The sequence below is a fragment of the Pelmatolapia mariae genome, linkage group LG15 (assembly GCF_036321145.2).
Source record: "Pelmatolapia mariae isolate MD_Pm_ZW linkage group LG15, Pm_UMD_F_2, whole genome shotgun sequence".
NCBI classification, from domain to species: domain Eukaryota; kingdom Metazoa; phylum Chordata; class Actinopteri; order Cichliformes; family Cichlidae; genus Pelmatolapia; species Pelmatolapia mariae.
In genome coordinates this window covers 30,182,918-30,205,739 of record NC_086240.1, presented here as the reverse complement: position 1 = coordinate 30,205,739, position 22,822 = coordinate 30,182,918, and the positions used below count along the sequence as shown (strand labels likewise).

At 39.0% G+C, this 22,822-nt stretch overlaps 2 protein-coding genes across 2 annotated transcripts; both read right to left on the bottom strand.

Moving 5' to 3' along the window:
- Positions 1 to 286: 286 nt before the first annotated feature.
- Positions 287 to 14,295, bottom strand: katna1 (katanin p60 (ATPase containing) subunit A 1). The gene is made up of 11 exons (XM_063496445.1): positions 14,166 to 14,295; positions 12,360 to 12,525; positions 12,135 to 12,274; positions 10,120 to 10,315; positions 9,758 to 9,873; positions 9,479 to 9,584; positions 9,243 to 9,401; positions 8,761 to 8,887; positions 8,531 to 8,665; positions 7,898 to 8,024; positions 287 to 4,651 (listed from the first exon to the last, which is right to left on the bottom strand). The coding sequence occupies exons 2-11, from the start codon at positions 12,519 to 12,521 to the stop codon at positions 4,453 to 4,455; spliced, it is 1,467 nt and encodes a 488-aa protein (XP_063352515.1). The 5' UTR covers positions 12,522 to 12,525; positions 14,166 to 14,295; the 3' UTR covers positions 287 to 4,452.
- Positions 14,296 to 16,465: 2,170 nt separating this feature from the next.
- On the bottom strand, positions 16,466 to 19,922 carry srp9 (signal recognition particle 9). The gene is made up of 3 exons (XM_063495530.1): positions 19,731 to 19,922; positions 19,516 to 19,584; positions 16,466 to 17,173 (listed from the first exon to the last, which is right to left on the bottom strand). The coding sequence occupies exons 1-3, from the start codon at positions 19,800 to 19,802 to the stop codon at positions 17,054 to 17,056; spliced, it is 261 nt and encodes an 86-aa protein (XP_063351600.1). The 5' UTR covers positions 19,803 to 19,922; the 3' UTR covers positions 16,466 to 17,053.
- Positions 19,923 to 22,822: the final 2,900 nt, after the last annotated feature.

The following is a 22,822-nucleotide window of genomic DNA, read 5'->3' as shown; positions in this document are numbered from 1 at the left end:
ATATTACTTATAATGTCCATCAGGACAAAAACTGGAAAAGGCCTTTTTGGTAATAACATGACATAACAGCTCTTATATAAACTCAAACCGTTCAAAGTTTACTCTCTTTCCTTTGTTTCAGTAAAACTAACTGTTAGCTGCAAGGCTAACATGATCAACCCAGTTTCCTGATGGCAGAGCTGTGCAGACACAGTGTATATGGGCATAAATACAAATGATTACATTAACATAAGTCATTGAAATTTCACCACCAGGGAGCAGTGTTTTATCAGTGGGTGTTTAGAAATGTTTTTGAATGTAAGCTTCTTTACTTTTGGTAATTCTATTTCTGCCATATCCCTGTTTCCGCAAGTAGCTTTGCTTTTCCCGGTATGATATTGTTGATAAGAATGTGCTCCTAATGACTTGCCTGGTTGGCTCACTGCACCATCTTGTGGTACAAATTGGTATTACACAAAAGTATAACCTTTAGCCTTTGTATGAGATCTGCTCCAAAGCTCAAGACCAAAGCAGTTTGATATGGTCTACATCCTCAGAACTGTTACTAAATGGACCATTTATCCTGTTTAGTTCAAGTTTACGTATCACTAAAAGTTTGCAGCGCAGAATAAAAAGCTAGATGCTGTGGGGTTAACCTATAAATATGGACAAACCTGAGAATTTTAGAACCAGATCCAAACACTTCAGAGTTCCCTTAAAAAAAACTTTGTGTACGTAGCAGTTCTTTACAGGTCACACATTTGTTTGCTTTGTGTATATATATATATTTTTTTCTCCAAAATCATTCACCTACAGCTGGAAAAAATGAAGACAGCTCTAAATGCATTAAATGTATTTAAAAGTAAACAGAGGCAAAGACACTTGCTTAAATCTGTTGAAATGTCTAAAAAGACAAAGCTAAGCAGATTACTGCGTCAGAGTTTCTGTTCTGTCTCTGTCGCTACTAAAAAACTCCTTCCTTTGACTCGATATTACTGACGTTCATCTGTTAATTGTCTTTTTTTTCACTGTGCCTCAGTTTGTTTGTTTTTTATAAGGATTCTATCATGAGAAGGATTACTATGTGGTCTACTTTAATCAGTATTGTTTGTGGCTTCCTGTTACCAATATTGTAGAATGTCAGTGAAGCTGTTCAGAATGTCTATGCACCTTCTCTATATATAAACTACGAGTGGACTGATACAGTCCAAGACTGAAACACAATTCTTGTTCAAAGAACGAATCTGCATGTCCTCACTATCACTTCAGTGGCCTGTGCTACAAAGTAGCTGTTCTTTTCTGAACTTGGGCTAAGCGACGCCACAATCTGGCTAAGCAGTCACACAAAGGTGGTTATCAACTGCAGAAGTTACCCCCAGTTTCCCATCTATCCATGTGTGCGTTCACATAACAGAGGAAGTGCTGATCTCAAACATTACCTGCTCCAGAGCAGGTTAAGTGTTCAGCATGTTACCTTATCTGATAAAAAGTCATCCAGCTTTACCAAGGTTTAGTTGACCTTGAGTAGCTTTAATCATGCTTTGCAGTACAGCCCTCTCTGATGTTTGGCAGTTCTAGCTGTGAAGGATCAAACGGCTCAACGGGCTGTCGGTGAAAAACCTGCGTTTTCATTCATCATAAATTCACAAACCACATTTTCTCTTTTTGTTGGGTTTTTTTGTTTGTTTTTTTATGTGCGAGGGTGTTATTTTACTACTGGTCATGCTTTTTCAAAGACATCCCAGAAGATCAGCTTGTGATGTCATGATTTTCTCTCCCTAGGGCTCAGTTAAACTGCAGTATGCATGATATACTGCGTACAACGAAAAGGTGCATGCATAGTGTAGCTAGTGAGTAGAGTTTGCTGCTCCATCAACAAGTTTTCCATTAAAAATAGGAAAGTGCATGATGACTTAACAGTGTTGGAATCTGCCTCAAGTTGTGCAACAGAATGCTGTACGCAACACCTAGTTGGTTCAGAGTTAAACAACAAATGTTTTAATTTGGTCTTTGATACATCAGCGTGATATCTTTTTTTGGCATCTGTGTGCATACATTGTATGAATTACAGCTGGACTGTGTATTTGGGTCAGAAATCATGCTAATTAAAAGCTTTCCTTACAGCCATCACATGGATATATTGTCTGATAATTGTCTTTGTATGTTGGGTGATCGTACTGTGTTACTGTACAGACTAATGATCAAGTGTTACACTGGCACGTAATGTCTACCTTGCGGAGTGACCATGCACCCCTATACACCAAGCATCATGGAAGAGCTCAGAGTACAACCATAAAACTAAAAGCAAACTCAGTGTAGCTCCGTTTTACAGGTGGAGGACACTGACATTTTCCCCTCATATTTTCTGACCGTTTTCCCTAATTTTGCATTAAGCTGTGGTCATTGACACTACTGGTGGTATGATGTGATACATGCACCCTACAGAGGATGCATAGGTAGTCCAGTTCCTCCAGGATGGCACATCAAGACATGCCAGTGCCAGAAGATTTGCTGTGTGATTCCAGGAGATGGGCAGTTAGTCTATGAGAGCTGGATAGGGCTGTAAAGGGTCCTGCATCCCTCAGCAGGACCGGTATCGGCTCATTTGTGCGAGGAACAGGATGAGCACTACCAGAGCTAAAAAAAACAAAACAAAAAAACCTTCAGCAGCACACTGGTGTGAAATGTGTCTGACCAAACAATCAGAAACAGACTTCATGAGGGTGGCCTGACATCCTTCAGTGGGCCCTGTGCTCACTGCCTAGCACATTGAAGCCTGTATGGCATTTACTATAGAATACCAAAAATGGCAGGTTGACCAGTGGCATGTTGTGCTTTCACAGATTAGAGCAGGCGAGCACATGTGACAGACATGAAAGGGTGTCAAAAAGCTACGGAGAACGTTATACGTCCTGTAACATCATGCAGCATGACTGTATATATATGGAATATATGGTATATGGACTATACACACACACCTCTAAAGGTTAAGCAACGGCACCCTGACTGCCATTAGGTATTAGGACGACCCAACACTAGTGCAGTGGGTCCTGGGTTCCTCCTGGTTTACAACAATGCTTCATGTGGTGAGAGTATGCAGGCAGGTCCTGGAGGATAAATTAACTGTTACTACTGAATGGCCCCCCCACACTCGTCTGACCTAAATCCAATAAAATACCCTAGGACATTGGTTTCAGTCTCTCCAACACCACCAGGCTGTACCTCAGACTGTGGAAGAGCTCAGTTCAGCAATCTGAAACACGCTGTCTTATATTAGTCTCCCTCCCCACTCCCTTTAACCCAGCTACAGCTCATGGAGGTTTGAACAGCAGGTGGAGCCATAGCTGTGTGTGAGTGACAGACTCATAGTCCAGATCAAAAGTTTAAGACAACTTGTAAAATGGCAAAAAAACAAACAAACAAACAAACAAACAACAACAACAAAAAAATCATTTTTTTTTGCCATGTTGTCCTAAACTTTTGATCAGCTGTAAAACAGCCTGTTTCAGTTTAAGCATTTTTTTCAATAAATTCCATGCTCCATGTTTTGTCTCACTCTCATTTCTTCTTGTTGGAGGGTGAAGCTCTACCTGGAACCTTGTTAAGATCCAACCATGCAAAATATGATTTTTTTATTTATTTATTTTTTTAACCATTTTTCAAGTGGTCTTAAACTTTTGATCGGGACTCTATTAAGGACACCCCCTCTCAGTAACATACAGATCCAAGCATAGAAAAACTGAAACAGAGCTTGCAGGTTACAGGGGGAACTTGGACAGGTTTGTTTTGGTTGCAATTAAATGTGTGAACTTATCTGTGTGTAGATTTTTTTAAGCAGATATAGTGAGCAATAAATAAACTTGCACGTATCGCAATATAGAAATGGCTTCTTAGTTTAATGTTTATAAGAAAAAGTGTTATAGATCCATACGGTTTAAAATAAAATCAAGTGCAAAGTGAAAAGAACAACAATAAAGGGAACAACATTTGATTGGCTGGTTCTGTATCCGACAGATACATCAGCACAAAGACAATAAAACGACACTGAGAATAAACTAATAATATAACAGGTTTGGCCTTTTACTATTAGTGTATTTCAGGAAATGCCGACTCAGTTTTGTCAGTTTTTCTAATAGCTATATCCGATTTGTCAAACATTTTGGCAACATGTTCAGGACCAGTCAACTAAAATGATTAAGTCCAAAAATGAATTGTATCAACAATCAGCTCCGAGTTACTCGTGTTCTTCTTTCGACACTCACTGAGATGAAAAGGTTTGCATAGCAACAACATGTACAAAAGGAAGAGTTACCACTTTTCAAGTGCAATTACTTTTGTAATAAACCTGCCCGCTGATTCAGAAATGTACTTGCAGCTCGATACATCAGAGCTGACACATTTCTCAGATCCAAGAAAACATTTCAGTTAGCAGGAACACAAAGCCTTACACTAAGCTGCGCACTTAAAGTTTCATCAGCAGGAGCCAAACTCTTCGATCCACTTTTCATACTTTTCCAGGTCAGCTGCAGAAACTGATTTGGACACTTTCCTCAGAGCGGACTCAAAGTCCTCCATGGTGGTGGGCATGTGCATCTCATCCCGGGAAATGTTGCGGATCTCCTCTGGAGTGAGGCCTTCGATCCTTCGCCTCATGGCCATCAGAGATGCGTCCCTACGCAACACACAACAACGGTTTGTCAGATTTCACTTAATACTGTTCATCACATACAAACCTTTAGGTGGAAAGGTTAGGTTAAATTGAAACCAAACTCGTGAATGTTTTCAGCGTGCTGAAGATCATTTTAAAACACTATGATACTGCAAAATTGCACCTAGCTGTGGAGATTATTCTTGTTGCAGAGTCCCTTGCATCAGCGTCTCTCTTAGTCCCCAAGAAAGTGTTATAAAGCAAGCAACACAGCCAAAGAGTACCGTAACAGTCCACTAATAACTAACATCAAACACATATGGCTACCAGCACAGCAGACTTTAACACAAACTCACAAAACGATGTGGTTTCACATAGGAATGTGCTAGCCAGTCTAGAACACAAGAAACCTAGAATTAGCGAGCAAGCAACAATTTGTCCACGTTAGCCGCTAATTTATTATTAGCTAACAAACAGGAGCTTCGCAAGCATCAGCAGAGTGATCACGATTCATTCTCTCTCATCTGGTTAGTGTTAGCAAATACTAGTTTTACTGCTAACACGGACAAATTGCAAGACATCTTATGTAGCAAAGTACCATATTTTTCGGACCATAAGGCGCACCGGATTATAAGGCGCACTGTCGATGAACGGGTCTGTTTTCATACATAAGGCGCACTGGATTATAAGGCACACCTCGTATCTTGGATTGATTATCTCAGTTGTTCTCCTGACTGAAGTTTAGTCCGTTTACAGAATCCTGCCATGCTATTGCATTTGTTAACTTTTATCGAGTGGAAAAAAAATAGCGTTCATCCTCCAGCTTCACTGTGTTTATGTTATGCTAACATACAGTGGCTTGCAAAAGTATTCGGCCCCCTTGAACTTTTCCACATTTTGTCACATTACAGCCACAAACATGAATCAATTTTATTGGAATTCCACGTGAAAGACCAATACAAAGTGGTGTACACGTGAGAAGTGGAACGAAAATCATACATGATTCCAAACATTTTTTACAATTAAATAACTGAAAAGTGGGGTGTGCGTAATTATTCAGCCCCCTGAGTCAATACTTTGTAGAACCACCTTTTGCTGCAATTACAGCTGCCAGTCTTTTAGGGTATGTCTCTACCAGCTTTGCACATCTGGAGACTGAAATCCTTGCCCATTCTTCTTTGCAAAACAGCTCCAGCTCAGTCAGATTAGATGGACAGCGTTTTTGAACAGCAGTTTTCAGATCTTGCCACAGATTCTCGATTGGATTTAGATCTGGACTTTGACTGGGCCATTCTAACACATGGATATGTTTTGTTTTAAACCATTCCATTGTTGCCCTGGCTTTATGTTTAGGGTTGTTGTCCTGCTGGAAGGTGAACCTCCGCCCCAGTCTCAAGTCTTTTGCAGACTCCAAGAGGTTTTCTTCCAAGATTGCCCTGTATTTGGCTCCATCCATCTTCCCATCAACTCTGACCAGCTTCCCTGTCCCTGCTGAAGAGAAGCACCCCCAGAGCATGATGCTGCCACCACCATATTTGACAGTGGGGATGGTGTGTTCAGAGTGATGTGCAGTGTTAGTTTTCCGCCACACATAGCGTTTTGCATTTTGGTCTCATCTGACCAGAGCACCTTCTTCCACATGTTTGCTGTGTCCCCCACATGGCTTGTGGCAAACTGCAAACGGGACTTCTTATGGTTTTCTGTTAACAATGGCTTTCTTCTTGCCACTCTTCCATAAAGGCCAACTTTGTGCAGTGCACCACTAATAGTTGTCCTATGGACAGATTCCCCCACCTGAGCTGTAGATCTCTGCAGCTCGTCCAGAGTCACCATGGGCCTCTTGGCTGCATTTCTGATCAGCGCTCTCCTTGTTCGGCCTGTGAGTTTAGGTGGACGGCCTTGTCTTGGTAGGTTTACAGTTGTGCCATACTCCTTCCATTTCTGAATGATCGCTTGAACAGTGCTCCGTGGGATGTTCAAGGCTTGGGAAATCTTTTTGTAGCCTAAGCCTGCTTTAAATTTCTCAATAACTTTATCCCTGACCTGTCTGGTGTGTTCTTTGGACTTCATGGTGTTGTTGCTCCCAATATTCTCTTAGACAACCTCTGAGGCCGTCACAGGGCAGTTGTGGAGCTGTTTTGCAAAGAAGAATGGGCAAGGATTTCAGTCTCTAGATGTGCAAAGCTGGTAGAGACATACCCTAAAAGGCTGGCAGCTGTAATTGCAGCAAAAGGTGGTTCTACAAAGTATTGACTCAGGGGGCTGAATAATTACGCACACCCCACTTTGCAGTTATTTATTTGTAAAAAATGTTTGGAATCATGTATGATTTTCATTCCACTTCTCACGTGTACACCACTTTGTATTGGTCTTTCACGTGGAATTCCAATAAAATTGATTCATGTTTGTGGCTGTAATGTGACAAAATGTGGAAAAGTTCAAGGGGGCCGAATACTTTTGCAAGCCACTGTAGCTGTGTCGCTAGGGATCACGTAGCACATCATTATATACCAGATAGTCCAACTTCAGTAACCCTACAAAAGTCAGTGCTGTTTAGTTTTCTGTCTTCATTTATGTTGGAAGTGATAGCAGAGCTGTACTTTTTAATTTTTTCAGAAATCTCTCAGTCATGGTATATCACGTTTAGGTGGAAACTAGCGAGCTAACTTCCTGCTAACTCCATTAAATTGACTAAATTCTATTTTCATGGATGCCTGGATGTTAAACTTAATTGTTACACCTGGTAAAGCAGCAACGCTGATCCTTTTATTAAAGATGAAAGAATTTAGACAGTTTTTAACTCTCAGTGATGCTGCAGTGTTCGTTTGACTCTGGGACCTGAAACAGACGGAGTTTAAGACCCTGGATTACTCCGCGAGGCTCCTGACTACGGTAGCCGTAATGCTCCAACAATCCATCAAGGCTTCGTAACCATCAAGGCTTCGTAACCATCAAGGCTTCGTAACTTACCAAAGTCGTACTAAAATGTTTTTTTGACAGATTTTTGAGCGCAGTGCACCACATAAAATCGGTTCAAGGTCAGTAAGCACAACCAGAATTCATACATAAGCAAACCGGATTATTAGGCGCACTGTCGATTTTTCAGAAAATTCAAGGATTTTAAGTGCACCTTACACTGCAGAAAATATGGTACTGCAAATACCAAGACTACAGTTCATTTAACCACCAGGGCCATCAGTAAATATCAGCAGTTATCTGGAAGTTATGCTTAGTGTATTCTTTAAACTTCATTTTGAAATATGCCCTGACCTGCACACGTTAGTGATGTCAGCTCCTGAGTAACCCTCCATCTGCTCAGCAATCTTGTCCAAGTCCACGTCGCTGGCCAGCTCCAGCTCCCTCAGGTTAATCTTGAGCAGCTCCACTCGCCCCTTAGCTGCAAACAGAGGGTCAACAGCAACTAGAGCATGCTTTCTGCTTGAGTAAATGGTCATTTCATCAGCAATATTTACACAAAGAAAGAAGGTCATCATTTACTCAGCATCGTTAGCAATTTAGCCCTCCTTGAGAATATTTTTGTTGGGACTGTAATTCCATGTTGTACATTTATAAATCAACATTTGTCAAGTTTAATTAACACAAAGCAGACACTGAACCAGGCAGCCTTCTGGCATGGTTATAAATGTTTCCATAGAACAGAAAGTAGCTTTAAAAAAAGCTGCATGTGCTGTCAGCTGTGTGCACTGTGCTTCAAATCAGTGGAATGTGAGGAATGTGGAGGCTGAGCAGCTGATGCTTGTCACCAAGTCAAACAGGTAAATCTGTTATGATCCCTTATTAGTTATTGAAACATGCAACACTTCAGAGTCGTTGGCAGTTTTCACTTTCAATAATTGCATTTCATTGCCTACAATGTGGAAATCAGTAAAACAACAATTGTACTTGAAGGAAGAGGAATGTAGATCCGCTTCTCCAGGCGCCTCCTCAGAGCCTCGTCAATGTCCCATGGAAAGTTGGTTGCAGCCAGGACCATCACCATCTTTGATGGGTCGTCGTTCTCTGATGCTCCACCAACACCTGCGTAAAAACAACAACAAGAGGAAAAAAAAAAACTGCCTCCATCAAAAGGTAAATATATCTAGCATGAATGGAAATAGACAAAAGTTCTATACCATCCATTTGCACAAGTAGCTCTGCCTTTACTCTCCTGCTAGCTTCATGCTCCTCTGAGGTTCCTCTGCGGCTGCACATTGAGTCAATTTCATCAATGAAAATCGTGGTGGGAGCATAAAAACGTGCCTGTACGGGGACACATGCAATGACTCAGTTCAAGGAAAAAAAAAAAAAAGTGTATTATTTTTAATACTAAGAGAAATTGTTTAACTTTAAACACAAAGATTGTTATAACTGGTTTACAAAAATGGCTTAACTTAATATGAAAGCACGTTTTATTCAGTTAATGATTATTTATTAATGAGTGATAAATTCACTCTCAGAAATAAAGGTGCGTTAGGTGATTTCCAACCACTAGAGGGCTCCAAAACTAACTTACAGTCCTGAAAAATTAAAGGAAATACTACTACAGACAACAGAAACTAAGTTCAGAACATTCAAGCACACCAACAAACACAAAACTGACAAAAACTGAACTAACCATTTCAAAGAGAAGGCGAACTAGTTTCTCAGACTCTCCTCTGTACTTAGAGGTCAGAGTTGATGAGGAGACATTGAAGAATGTGGTTCTACATTCAGTAGCGACTGCTTTAGCCAGAAGTGTTTTCCCCGTGCCAGGAGGTCCCACCATAAGCACACCCTAAAGAAGAAAATAACGTCTATGTAACAGGACGCATGTGATACAAGTGATGACACAAACTTGTGCTTGCACACTACCTTCCAGGGTCGTCTTATTCCTTTAAAAAACGCTGGCATCCACATCGGCAACACAACTGCTTCTTTCAGCAGTTTTTTTGCATCTTCCAAGTCTGCGATGTCATCCCTATAAAAACAGTTTAGACTGATGTCAGATGTGAAAACTGTCAGGGAGGCTGGTGTTCATGCCAAGAAAGATAGATAAACCTCTACAGGACAAAAAGGCTATTAAGTGAAGCCAAAGCAGACATGCCAAAGACTACAGCTTAGTCATTCAAGGCATCTGAAACGTTCACCTACCATTTAATATTTGGATTTTGAGATATAATATCCCTCTCCAGAGCTTCCACGAGGTCTTTATCATATCCTGCCCCATCAAACCTCTTTGCTTCTTTCTCCTGGACATCTGATTTATTCTGAGAGGCAGACCATAAATAAGTAAATAAAAATAAAATAACCCTTCCCACTTCCTTGAACGAAACCCTCAGGGGAAAAAAACCAAAACAAAAAAAACTGGAATGACAGGCTAGGTAGTGAGTAAACAGACCGCATGTGATACTGTTTGATCAGCAATACTTTGTGACTTTTTATTATGTGGTATTATAATAGAGAAGGCTGTGACTATGTGTGCTGCAACTTGAAACCGTCAACATATCGTTCACCTTATCGTCCTTTGTTTTGCCAGCAGCCTCCTTTGGTTCCTTCTTTTCTTTGCCCTTGGAAGGTCTGCTTCTGTCGCCGTTGGCCCCTCGGGGCAGGTGCCTCTGCTGGGCCTTCACAGCCACACTCAGGCGGTTGTTTGCAGGTTTGCTGTCTTTGTAGGGGTTGGTAGGACGTCTGACAGGACAGGGAGAATGTCTGTGAAGAAAACAGGGATAAGACTATCAACTGCAACCCCTTAATGTCAACAGGTGTTAAATCATTGAAACATTTACATTCTTTTTGAATCAGCTGTTGCCTTAGTGCTTAGACCACAAACCAGACAGAACCGTATGATTGATTGTTTTTTTTCCCCCTTGAATATTGTGCTAATATTACTGATCTGACACCACTCCGATTAGACTATCGGCCAATAGCCAACTAAAGAGCTTAATATCATAATCTTTCATTTAAAACTAGCAAGACCAGACCAAACTGCCACAGCACACAGTCAAAAAGCCAAAGGAAAAAACAGACTGAGACACTGTCCTGCATTTGAAGTTAATGCTACTCTTTTTTTTTTTTTCTCTAAACAAAAACAAACACTTATTTAACCAGGAAGTAAAACTCTTGAGATCAAGCATCTCTTGTGAGAGTGTCCTCGGTGATGATGATAATAAGCTAGCATGTTTTTTTAAGCATCATCATTTGCACTAGCAGCCTAAATTTTCCAGACTCTCAGTCCAATCTGCTTCTCGTTTTGATTCAAGGCAACCTCTGGGAATGAAAAATGAGACAAGCCCCTAAATGCCAAAAACAGTCCCATTAAACAGCCAACGTTACAGTTTTTTTGTTGTTTTTTTTTTTTTTTGACACAGACATGTTTACAGACTGTACAAAAATAGATTTGGTCTCTTTGCATAATTTTCCTCTTAAAAACTAAAATCTGTATAGTGGGTGAAATGGTTACAGGCAGCTGTAGCCAAATAAGATGAATAACACGGCGACCTTTGTGGTATCTGCTATCAAAGAAGTTTGTGCTTCAGTTTTGCTGAGTGAAATTCCAGTATTTTATAAGACAGCACTGATGTGCAGATATCTGTTACAAACATACAGTCTGCTAATTACCAGATAACTTAAAACTCACTTGAACTGGGTGGGTGGAGTGCTATTTATTCTGTATAGCATCAGTATAAATAAAATTATACAATATTAGAGAAAGAACCACAAGAATCGGTAAAGGTTCTCAGTCATCTAGGTCATGGCAATCTAAGGAGCTTGGAAAGAAAGAGTCTGGACTTCTTTAAGCTTCTTAACCAAGAAGCTGATGAGATGAGAGGTGAAACATCTTCAAGAAACTTAAAGAAGTCCAGACGCTTTTCTTTCCAAGCTTCTTAGACAACCACAAAAATCACATGATCCTCTGTGAGTAGTAGTCAGAGATGGTGTGGTAGAATAACTTCCTTTTAACAGGAAGAGACCTCTGGCAGAACCAAGCTTAAGGTGGAGTAGCTATCTGCCACAATTTGTTTGTGGCAGATAGCTGCTCTCATCCCAAAACGGAAATTTCTGGCCTTGATAAAATAAATAAATAAATATATACATTTTTTAAAAATCACTAATGTTGTTCAAAATAGAGCATGTGGCCAAAAAAAAAAATATGTTACAAGCATACAAGCAACATAATATAAACTATGTTGGGAAAGTTAAAAAAAAAAAATGAAAAGGTAAATTTTTAAAGAAGCGCATCTCTGACAGTTAAAAATACACAGTTTGAGGTTTACCAGCCATCTTTCTGGAGGGCAGAGCAGGAACAAATCAAGCTCACAGAGGCCTACAGAGGTTCACTGATCTCAATCATATGACTACATCAGGACTATTGTTCTTGGCTTATTCAACAATTGCAGTTCAGAAAACTGCAGAATTAAACCAGAAGCAGATATGTGTTCACGAAGCATCGGAATTTGTAGCATATGAAATTTCCTAAGCAACGAATAAGCAGAAAATAATACGTGTATGTAAATAGCCAGTGCAGTACCTCTGTTCCACATGCAAAGGTCTCATTTCAAAATCATCATGGTTACTGGGTTTAACAGGAGCTGTGTCCAACTGAAAGTTCCCCAGAGTTGACATTATGTCCTGAACTTGTTGATTCTCTTCGATGATTTCCTGCCACAGCTGAGAAACAACCACAGGTGCATGAATAAGAAAAATTGGGACCGGCTCCTCATATGATCAGATAAAAGATCAGCACTACATTTACCTGCTGCCACCTCTGCTGGAAACTGCTGTCTCGCAACGTGTACACATATTTTTTGATTTGTTCAAGCAGCCCATGATAGAGAACACTGGCTGAGCTGTAGTTTCCCAGCAAGGCATATTCACGGGCCAGTTTCAGATTCTCACTAATTTCCCGTAGACTCATACCGCTGTGGAAACAGACAGACAACAGGTTCACAAAAACTTATAAAGCTGACTGGTCAAAGTGGGCATGCTGCTGACAGTGAAAGAAGGAGTGTTGAATAACTACAGCGCAGACAGAGATTGAAATTTTTAAAATCTTACCAAAAAACAAAAAGCTTGCATTCACCTGGTGTAATCAGTAGAACATTTTCTCAGGACCATTTGAGGAACTAACCGTGTTCCTACCGGAAATGCAGGCAGTGTCTACATCAAGTACCATTTTTCTAACAAGGTCTAGTTTCCTGCCATTGTAATTTTTTTTTGAATATTCAATTCAATTTTGTTTATATAGTGTCAAGTCCTAACAGCAGTCACCTCAAGGTAAAGACCCTAACAAAAATACAGAGAAACCTCAAAATTCAGAGGACCACCTTAGGAGCAAGCACTTGGTGACAATGGGAGGTAAAACCTCCCTTTTAACAGGAAGAAACCTCCTGTAGGCCCAAGCAGGGGCAGTAATCTATTGAAAGTAGTTGGGGGTGATGGATAAGGAGGTAAGACAAAAGACAGTGTGAAAACGAGCCAGAGCTTAATTAAATGCAAACTAATGTATAAACAGACAGTGAAAAGAGGAGATAGGTGCCCTGTTGTGCTTCGACACAAAAACATGAAGCTACTGTAAAACTAACAAATTGTAAAGATCCACTGGTTTTAGTATTACTGCGTTCTTCTTTACTTTTTGCCTTAAATTCTTTTTTTCTGGTTATTCTTTGTTCTGATACAGATTGAGGTTTGATTTACTCCCTGACAAATACAATTTTTGTTTTTCCCAAAGGGCCAGAAATAGCAGGACACAGAATGGAATAATGTCACACAGACTTATTACCCGAACCACTGTTCATGCGGACTAAAGTGCTCATTTTGAGCCTGGAGAACACTACAGTGACCTTTTTGAAGTGGCATATTACAAGTCATAAGGTCTCTATTACGTACTAGAATCATTACACTTGTTAAACAGATATTTTATATGCATTTGCATTTTTTACTATCCAGATTATCTGGACATAGATACCTAAACTTTAATAGCTGGCCTTAAATTACCATCTTGGTGCTAGTTCCATTGTCAGATGGCCCGGGCACAACACCTCTGTTGTATACAATCTATGAAAAATACCCAAGAACATATGTAGTGCCATCTGGACACTGCTTTATATAAGAGTGATACTATATTTACAACACGTGCACAGTTTAAGACATGTTGTCACATTCAGCGAAACATACGTAGTTGACAAGTGTGACTAGCACCTCTCAGCTGAACTTGTTTCTCCACAGATTAGACGGAGCCTCGCCCAACTATAATCTGTTAAAGGCAAAATGCGACACTCAAGTCCACACGTACAAGATGCTAACGTTTCAAAGATGGGAAGAACAGCTCCTTTGTTCGTAGGAACCTAAATGTTAGGCAAGATAACTAAACTAGTTAACGCTAGTGTACGTTTGTACGCGGTAGTGGTGACGTTAACGACAACCGACGCATCCTTAAGTTTGAATTTCAAGCCGGCTGGCTGGTTTCTCTCACTCTGGTTCAAACTGTAAACGCATCGTCTTCGCAAAACTTGATGAACACAGTTGTTGAAACGACACTGAAACAGCTTTTGACACAAACCTGGTGTAAGTCGCATTTATGCTCAACTTTTCCTAAATGTGGCCGTGGTTCAGAGAAAGGCTGCTCACAGAATCCATCCAACTGGGAAAACAACTACACGATCTGGGGACATTTGTAGTCCAATTCATGACGGAAGTTTGTCACAGCGCACGTTGCGTATGCAAACCAGCTAGGGGCGAAAAGTTTTGAACTTCCGTTTTCGACCTTCAAAATAAAAATGTCAAACGTTATATGGACGTAAAAGCACAAAAAACAAAACTTAGAGCTTCCTAAAAAAACCAATAACTTCACTACGACTACTACCCACAGTGAATTACTCGCCCTAACGCGGTCATCTTAAGTAAGGCAAGGTTTGCATAATTTTTTAAAAAGTTCTTTCTGACGAAAGGCAGCCATCAGTTATCTATTAACATAAAACATTTCTGAATATTCCTGCTGTATTTTTTAAGTTCACTTTTTAGGGGAGCATGTGGTGCAGTGGTTGGCACTGTTGCCTCAGAGCAAGAAGGTCCTGGATTTGAATCTGCTTACCTGGAGTCTATCTGTGCAGATGTGAGTACCTGGGCTCTCTCTGTGCGTTCCTCTTCTTCCCAAAGGAATGTGATTCTAATTTGTGAATATGAGTGTGTATAGTTGTCTTTCTCTATGTGTCAACCTGGTGACAGACGTGCAACCTGTGCCCTGTTGTTGCCCAATGACACCTGGGTTGGACTCTTACCACCTTGAATTGAATACGCAGAAGAAAAATGGACGGACCTTTAATAAAGATCTTCATATTTTTGGCGAGCACGTGTGCTTATACTATGATAAACTTAACTTTCAGCATTTGTATTACTGATGAAAATGTTGACAGGGAAGACCCAAATACACATGTTTGTAGTTAGTTAGAAAAAAAGGCACTTTGACTACAACTGAAAATGAATGAATATTCCTGAATATTTACAAGAAGACAAATGGGATCAGCTCAAAACAGCAGGGAGCCAGCAAAGAAAAGAAAAATAGGTACAGAGATACTGAAAAATAAATTACAATCAATTCACGATTTACAGATCAAATTTGCTCTATGAAGGAACAAAACACATCAATCACATGCAGTTTGTTTTTTATGTGGAGAACGTCATCCCGCATGACTGATTTATTGGTGGCTTAGGCTGTTGGACATTTGCACCTTAGAGAGCTCAAGGAGCTCAGTGACACCCTAATCCAGATCTGGAAAAAGATCCCCAGGACACCATCCATTGTTACATTAGGAGCATTCTCCAACAACCTCATCCCCAGTGCCACTCATGGGGGAGAGCACATCATGTTTGGGACCGTTCTGCAGCTGCCATCCTACCTCAGATCCGGGGTCTGTACAAGGAAGAAGGTTCAGCATATCCATGACATCTTTCCAGCTGCTCATTTCACAAAACTATAATTTTAGAAACCAACATATTATCATATATCATTGTCTCTATTTTGTCTTTCAACAAGAGGTTAGTATATTCCTGTTTTTCTTCATGTGCAGCTTTGCTTATTCTCTTTGGACTTGCCCCCAGGCTCCTTATTTCTATTGTTTGGAAATGTACTGGTAATTTCAGCAATTAAAGGCTCACTTTGAAGTCATCCTTGCGTTTGTGTGCCTGCATTAAACACTCACTCCAGCTTTAAATATGACACAAATAGAAATTTTTATTTTTGCTTCTGTAATGCCTTTTTCATATTGATCACTATGAATGAAAAAGTAAAAACAAGAACTTGAAAAATAATTGGACCAAGAATAAAAAAGTTACATAATTCACGAAGGGTTTTTTTTCCTGGGAAAAACTTGGTTAATTAAAGCAAACATAACTTTTTCAGCTTTACTGAAATACACAGAAGGCCGCTAAATGATCCATGTCCATCTGAGGACAGGATGTTGTTGTGGTGCAGGAGTAAGAGTACCTGAGTACATGAACAACAGGAAGACCGACACACAGGTGATCGTTTAAATTAGTAAGCCCTTTTTAATTCCGTTTGCTTTGCTAGATAATATTGCTTAAATTTGTTTTGTTTTTCTAAATCAGCATTTATATTATATGTTTATTTACTTTGACTGAGATTTGTTTGGTCATGTATTATTTGACTGAGCTACATAAAACTGTACTTTTTGATTTTGTTGTATTTGAGTTATTTTAACTGCTTGGGCTAAATAAAGGACGTGTTATCTCATTAATTCAAACCCAATGTCATATAAGCTGTCTGGCATAATAACGTTGATGTATGACTGTTGAACACAATATAATCCATAACGAGATGAATAAAAGAGATATATTGCTGACTGGGGTAAACAACCATTTATTGAACATGTCAGTGTGGAAACACTGGGTTTTCTCCACACCCTTGCTGGGAAATCAGAAAGCTCTGCTTCATTCATGTGGCACAATGAGGGGGGAGAAAAATCAAAGTAAACTGGGCTTAAACTGAATCTGACATAGCTAGAAAGATGAAAAAAAAAAGACAAGTTATCTTCATTGCCCATCTTTTTCTTCCCCTTCAAAACTAAAAATTTATGGAAATGTCTTTAAAGAATTCAAGGTGCCAAAGCTGCTTACACAGCAGCTAATGTTGTCCCACCCCTACACGGATCTTACATTTAACTTACACCATTAGGGATGTGATAATGCCTGTAAAGGAAAGGTGGACAGTGAAACTTAAAAAAAAAAAAAAATCCTGAAAATATATACAGTATATATCTATAGATATAGCTTCTCTGGCAGCATTAAACCAGCGTAGGCAGCCAGATCCAGCTCCCCACATTCCCGTTTTACAGACTCGTCCCACTCTGATGTTTCTATTCTCTCAGCAGCACCACCATGTCCTCTGAACTCAGTCCGAGAGCTCCAAAACTTTAGCTCTTCAAGAGCATTTTAGTCCGTCTCCATGGCACCACTGTGCGTCTCCTTGGACACCATGAGTCTCATCAGCTTCCCATGGAGCTTTTCAATCTTCTTCACGTCCTGGGCCTGGTCTGTCTTGTATTGTAAACACTGTAAAGATGGAGAAGACACCAAATGAAGGCAGTTACAGCATGAAAACTACAGGTTTTTACTGTTTTATAGTAGTGATTAAGGAGTCACCTAAATGATAGAGTTACATTGTTGCTTTCTTTTGGTGGTGCACACCTTTTTGTAAATCAATAATTGCTTGATGCAGAGTTACATTATTTTGGCATGTGTACACGGTTCTACACTCAATGCCTTTTTAAAATAAATCTTACTATAATTATGTGACAAGAACACAATCAGCATCTTCTTATCTCATGGATGAAATCCAAACTTCACTTTCTTAGACTGTAACTGGTCACAGAAGTCATTGTTATGCTTTGTAGCCTTGTGTAGCAGCACCACAGCTCTCCACTTGAGCAAGATCCACCATCAACAACAATATTCCAACACATTGGAGCTGGGGTTGGGTTTACAACCATGAGATGTGAACCTTAAGAGAGCTCAGCAACATCCAGGAACACCACACCACCACAACTAATTAAGCCAGCACCAAGTACCCAGGGAAGACCCACACAGACACAGGGAGAACATACAATCTCCACAGAGAATGAACCTAGCCAAGATTCAAACCAGGGACCTTTTTGCTGTAAAGTTACAGTGAAAACAACCAATTCAGGTCCCTGGCTGGTCAACCGGTGCATCTCTAGAAAACATCATCAACCAAACAACACGCACTATGACACAGCTGTACTTGATGTGTTGGTTACCACACAGCCCCACTTATATTCTCATATGAATAATATATCCTTCATTTTTCAAGACCCACGTAAGCAGCATTGTCAAGAAGCAGTCTCATATTTCAGATTATGCTATCTATCTATCTATCTATCTATCTATCTATCTATCTATGCGCACACACAGAAACTTTTGCAGCGTTCATTCATACAGTCAGTATATCGAATGCCTGTGGCAGTTGTGGCAGTTGTGGCATTAAGATTAGGGCTGGGTTATACTTATACATCAGACTGCAAGTCATGCCATGTGGACATGGCAACTTGGCTTTGCAAGACTACTTATGTGGAATAACTTACTAAGCCATTTTTCGTAACTTTTAATTGTTTTGCTATATTTACTTTTCAAGATCAATTCTACCTACCTACCACTTTGAGACTTATCGCCCTGAAGAAGTCTTGTAATTAAGATTACATTTAAAACTCCTACCGGCAAGCAGGGATCAGGAAACTACAAGTTACAAAGTATTCTACGTGTTTTATTTTGTATTATTGTGAAATACAGCTAGACACCACTCACAAGCTGTTGCTCAGTGGCTTTTGCCATGTGATATTTGTATTATTAGCGCGTGCTAAAATATGGCACTTTAAGTGCTTAATTTATTCATTTTTTATATTTTTATAACCAATACACTTAAAAATAAATAAATATGTGTGTCCTAAAGTACAGAGTCTGTACTAAAAAATATCAAAATGAAAATTTCCAGCTTTTATCTTTAATAGTTTTAATAGTTTGAGATGTTCATGCTCAAACATTGCCTCAAATTTCAAAGTGCACAAACATGCTAGATGGAGATGTTGAGCAGAAGGCTCACAATGATTTGAGACTGAATAAATCATATGCCATTACCTCACTTAAAGAAAAAGTGGGCAAAGTGGCATGATAATCTACATACTGTCATTTTCTCCTGTGCCTAAGAACCATTTAAGCCTTTTTACCCTGATTTTATATGAATTTATGGATAAATGATTATAAAACGAAATTAAATCTAAGAACTTTCTTAGCATTTTGACAATGGGATCTACTCTAAGTATTAGGAAAGTTAGTGAATATAGGGCTAGATGTCAAATATTATAGACCTGTAGTCTTCTCTAAAGATGAGTTTACCCGCCAACCTTCCAAAAAAAATCATAGAAGTGAAGAATTTGGGATATCTAGAATATAATGCAGCCAGGCCATTAGACACTGGGTATCACTGTCAAGTAAGCCGAATATTTCTACCATAAAATGAACACGGAAAAAGTACAAAGTACACAAAAATCCAGCACAACACAGGAAGAAGAAAAACAGCTAAAATGGTGTATCCCCTTCCCACTGCTCACACTTTATTACACAACAAAACGTAAAATATTACAGGGGCTTTATTTAAAAAAAAAAACCCAAAAAACTCGCAGCTGCTAGCTTGCTTGTGTTACTCCGCTACACGTTACGATTTAGCCTCACACAAACTAGTACCAGCAGACTCAGAAAACAAAGAAAGAAATTTCTGGCTGCTCGTCCAAAAAACAAGTTTTAAGAGGTTTCTCAAGATAACCTCTCATATTTCACTGGCTGGTACAAACAATTCCACGTTTTTTCCTCGGTGTACTTACCACAGCATTGTCAGTCACTTTAATACACAGGTTTCCGTCGCAGTGTCTGTATTTTAGAACCACTCTGACCTGAAAATAAATAAATAACATAACAAAAATGTTCAGAATTTAACATGAAAAAATATCGAACCAACAGTCAGCACAGTCACGTCGCTAACGTGCCATCTAGCTAACAGGCTATCCAGTATGGTACTTATTAAATAAAGCGTTATTACCTTCATTGGGTCTGTCAGATACAGTTTTTCTGCTGCACGGGCGAACTCCTCCCACGTCTGATAGTAAGGCATTGTTTTCACAAAGCTACGATACTAATAAAAGCAGAAAACAAGTTTGAATCGGATGTTCGCGTTTGCTAACTTCGGAACACCACATCAGCAGCAACGTGAGTACACCCAATCAGACCGAAGAGACCACGGCGCCGAACCCATATCCGGTGTGCACATTCAAAATAAAAGCACAAGACTTGAACTTACTGAAAAATCACAAAAAACGTTAAATGAGTACCGTAAATCGAGCAGTGCTCCCTTACAAGCTATTAAAAGAGACAACGAACTGAAACACTGACTTGATAAAAATCCTAGACCTGATTAGACCTTTGATCTTTTAGGCCTGAAACTCTGGCATTTATGTTTGTTTGTTTGTTTATTTTCTTTTTTTTTTTGGGGGGGGGGGGGGGGGGGGGTCTCTGTATGTTTGTTTGAGTGTGTCATTTCATTCATCTGAAGGTGGCAAAATTCCCTCTGAATAAATAAGGGCCTTCAAAAAAAATTATCTGCTGTGAACACAGGCCATAGAAAAGAAAAATCCAACACTGAGGGAAATCAATGTCACTAATGGAGCAGAGAGAAAATAAAATAATGTAGACTAATAGAAATCATCTAACTCTTGTGTCTTGGGGTGAGTTTAGTCAGAAAGATATGATTATATATTTAAAAACAGCACCAGCAATGAAATATTACAAAGTTTTAAAACATTTACATTTAATTTAAGCTTTCAAAATTAATGTTTCATCAAGATACGACCACATGATATAGGCTGACCTGAAATGCAAGAAGAATAAATTGATATAACATACTTCCTTAATGGTGTGAAGAACCTTTTTTAAACAGTGGTTTAAAAAGATTAAGTTAAAAGCAAACACATAACAAATAGCTTAAATAAGCAGAATGGTATAAAAGGCAATAAGAGGCAAACACGTTTGTTGATAAGGCACAAACCTGAAATTTCATTAAATGCAATCAAATAAAATCAGCATACACTTAAATTTTTGAAAACTTTAGTAATAACATAACACATGACAAAGTAAATAGATATTTCGAATTCAACAAAGCAAAAGTAAGCAGTTACACAGAGTCATATAGAACAGTTTTTAATTTGTTTATTTATTTGTCTATTTATTTAAGACACTGTACACTTTATGGAATGTCATACACTAGTTCAGTAACGTAAATATTGCCTCTCGTTTTTCTGAGCAGTCGGGATGGTTTGCTTTGCTTTTGTTTTGAAATTGTACACAGGCCCAGACCCGGAAATGTTACTGTGCTGTAAAGCGTGGGAATGCCTTTATGTCGCCTCCAAGTGGTTGTGGTTAAAGACGACTAAAATAACAAAATAAGTATATCAAAATTTAAGTATTTAGAATATTGAACGGCAGCAAAGTAAAGTACTTAAGTAATAATAATACAAATAACAATAATAGTAAGAAATGAAAAAAATGAGGACATGCTATAACATGTAAATTTAAAGTAAAAAATATTATATGTTGAAAATGAGAAATTATTATTATATTTGAAACATATGTGATCATTTTAAATGTGGCTGTTAAATTAAAAGAGAACATCACAATCACAACACAAAGTTTTAAAGAAGTGAGCAATTTCATCCAGAGTGATACATATTAACTAAGAACACAAAGGACAGGAACGAGAAACGAGTACTAATGTAACACTACTCCTTTTTATCAGTTAAGTAGAGTTTCTAAATTATTTACACATGACTGCACTTTGTTCTGATTTACACATTACACATAACACATAAAAAGAGGGTTACACCTTCACACTATTATCACGTAAATGTCAAAGAGTTGGGGTGTGAAGTGAACCCAACTACATGAAATAGAATCTCTGGGTCTTTGCCACTAATTTGTTAAGATGAGTGGCAAAGAACCAGTTAGGTTTTTTTCTTAACCTAACTGGTTAAGAAAAAAAAGCATAGCAGCAGGAAAAATATCTTGTAATTGAAGCAGATCAACAAAAAAACAAAACAAAACAAAAAAACCCAAAACAAAATAAAAAACAAAACTCAGGAAACTAAACTGATGCCCAGAGAAACAAACAGGAAAAAAGAGACAACTCCACTGAGACAAAGACTGACAAGATGACAGATAAAAGAAAACAGAGGAGGGCAAAGGATATAGGAAGCAACATATATGGAAACCCCGAAGGAACTAAACACACAAGAAATAAAGTCAAAGTAGCAAATGGACCAAGAATTACAAAATAATGGTTTGCAAATTAACACAAAAAAAACAACCTTAACAGTCACTGTGAATCCTCTGAGGTCGAAGAAACCCCAGTTCTTACCCAGGGCTATCACAGTGTGTAATTTTTGTTTTTATGAAATTGTTCTCTTAAGTCTTCACAACCAGGGAGCAAAGAAAATAATCATTTTAACTGAAACACATCTAAATCTTCTCACGTTTTTTCCTAAAAACTTAGGGTTCCATTTATGACTTAATGTCTTAAAGCAGGGATGGGGAACTCCAGGCCTCAAGGGCCGGTGTCCTGGAGGTTTTAGATATCACCGTGGGTCAACACGCCTGATTTAAATGATTAGTTTATTATGAGGCCTCTGGAGAACTTCAAGACATGTTGAAGAGGTAATTTGGGCATTTAAATCAGCTATGTTGGATAAAGGACACATCTAAAAGGACTAATAAGTGCCAATGCACCTAAGGTACTAGAAAAATATTTTATTTCCACACTTACTTCAGTGTGGAAAAGAATTACAGTACCCAAAAGAATTACAGTACCCAAATACAAAGATGTTTTTTAACACTGGCAGAATGTTGGTAATGTTGTGGAGATCATTTCATGGTCTCCACACTAGATGGCAGACAGAGTTCACTGGCATATTAGTCTGGGGTGAACTTTAGAGACCTAATGAGCGCAGAAGAAAACTGATGCAACAAAACTGAGTTCAGATCAGGCTGCTTGCATCAGGATTTGGATGGTGCCCTTTTGCCTTTGAGCAGTTTGCAGTGAGAGTACGCTTCATTTGCCTCAGATCTAATGACATTCACTGCTTC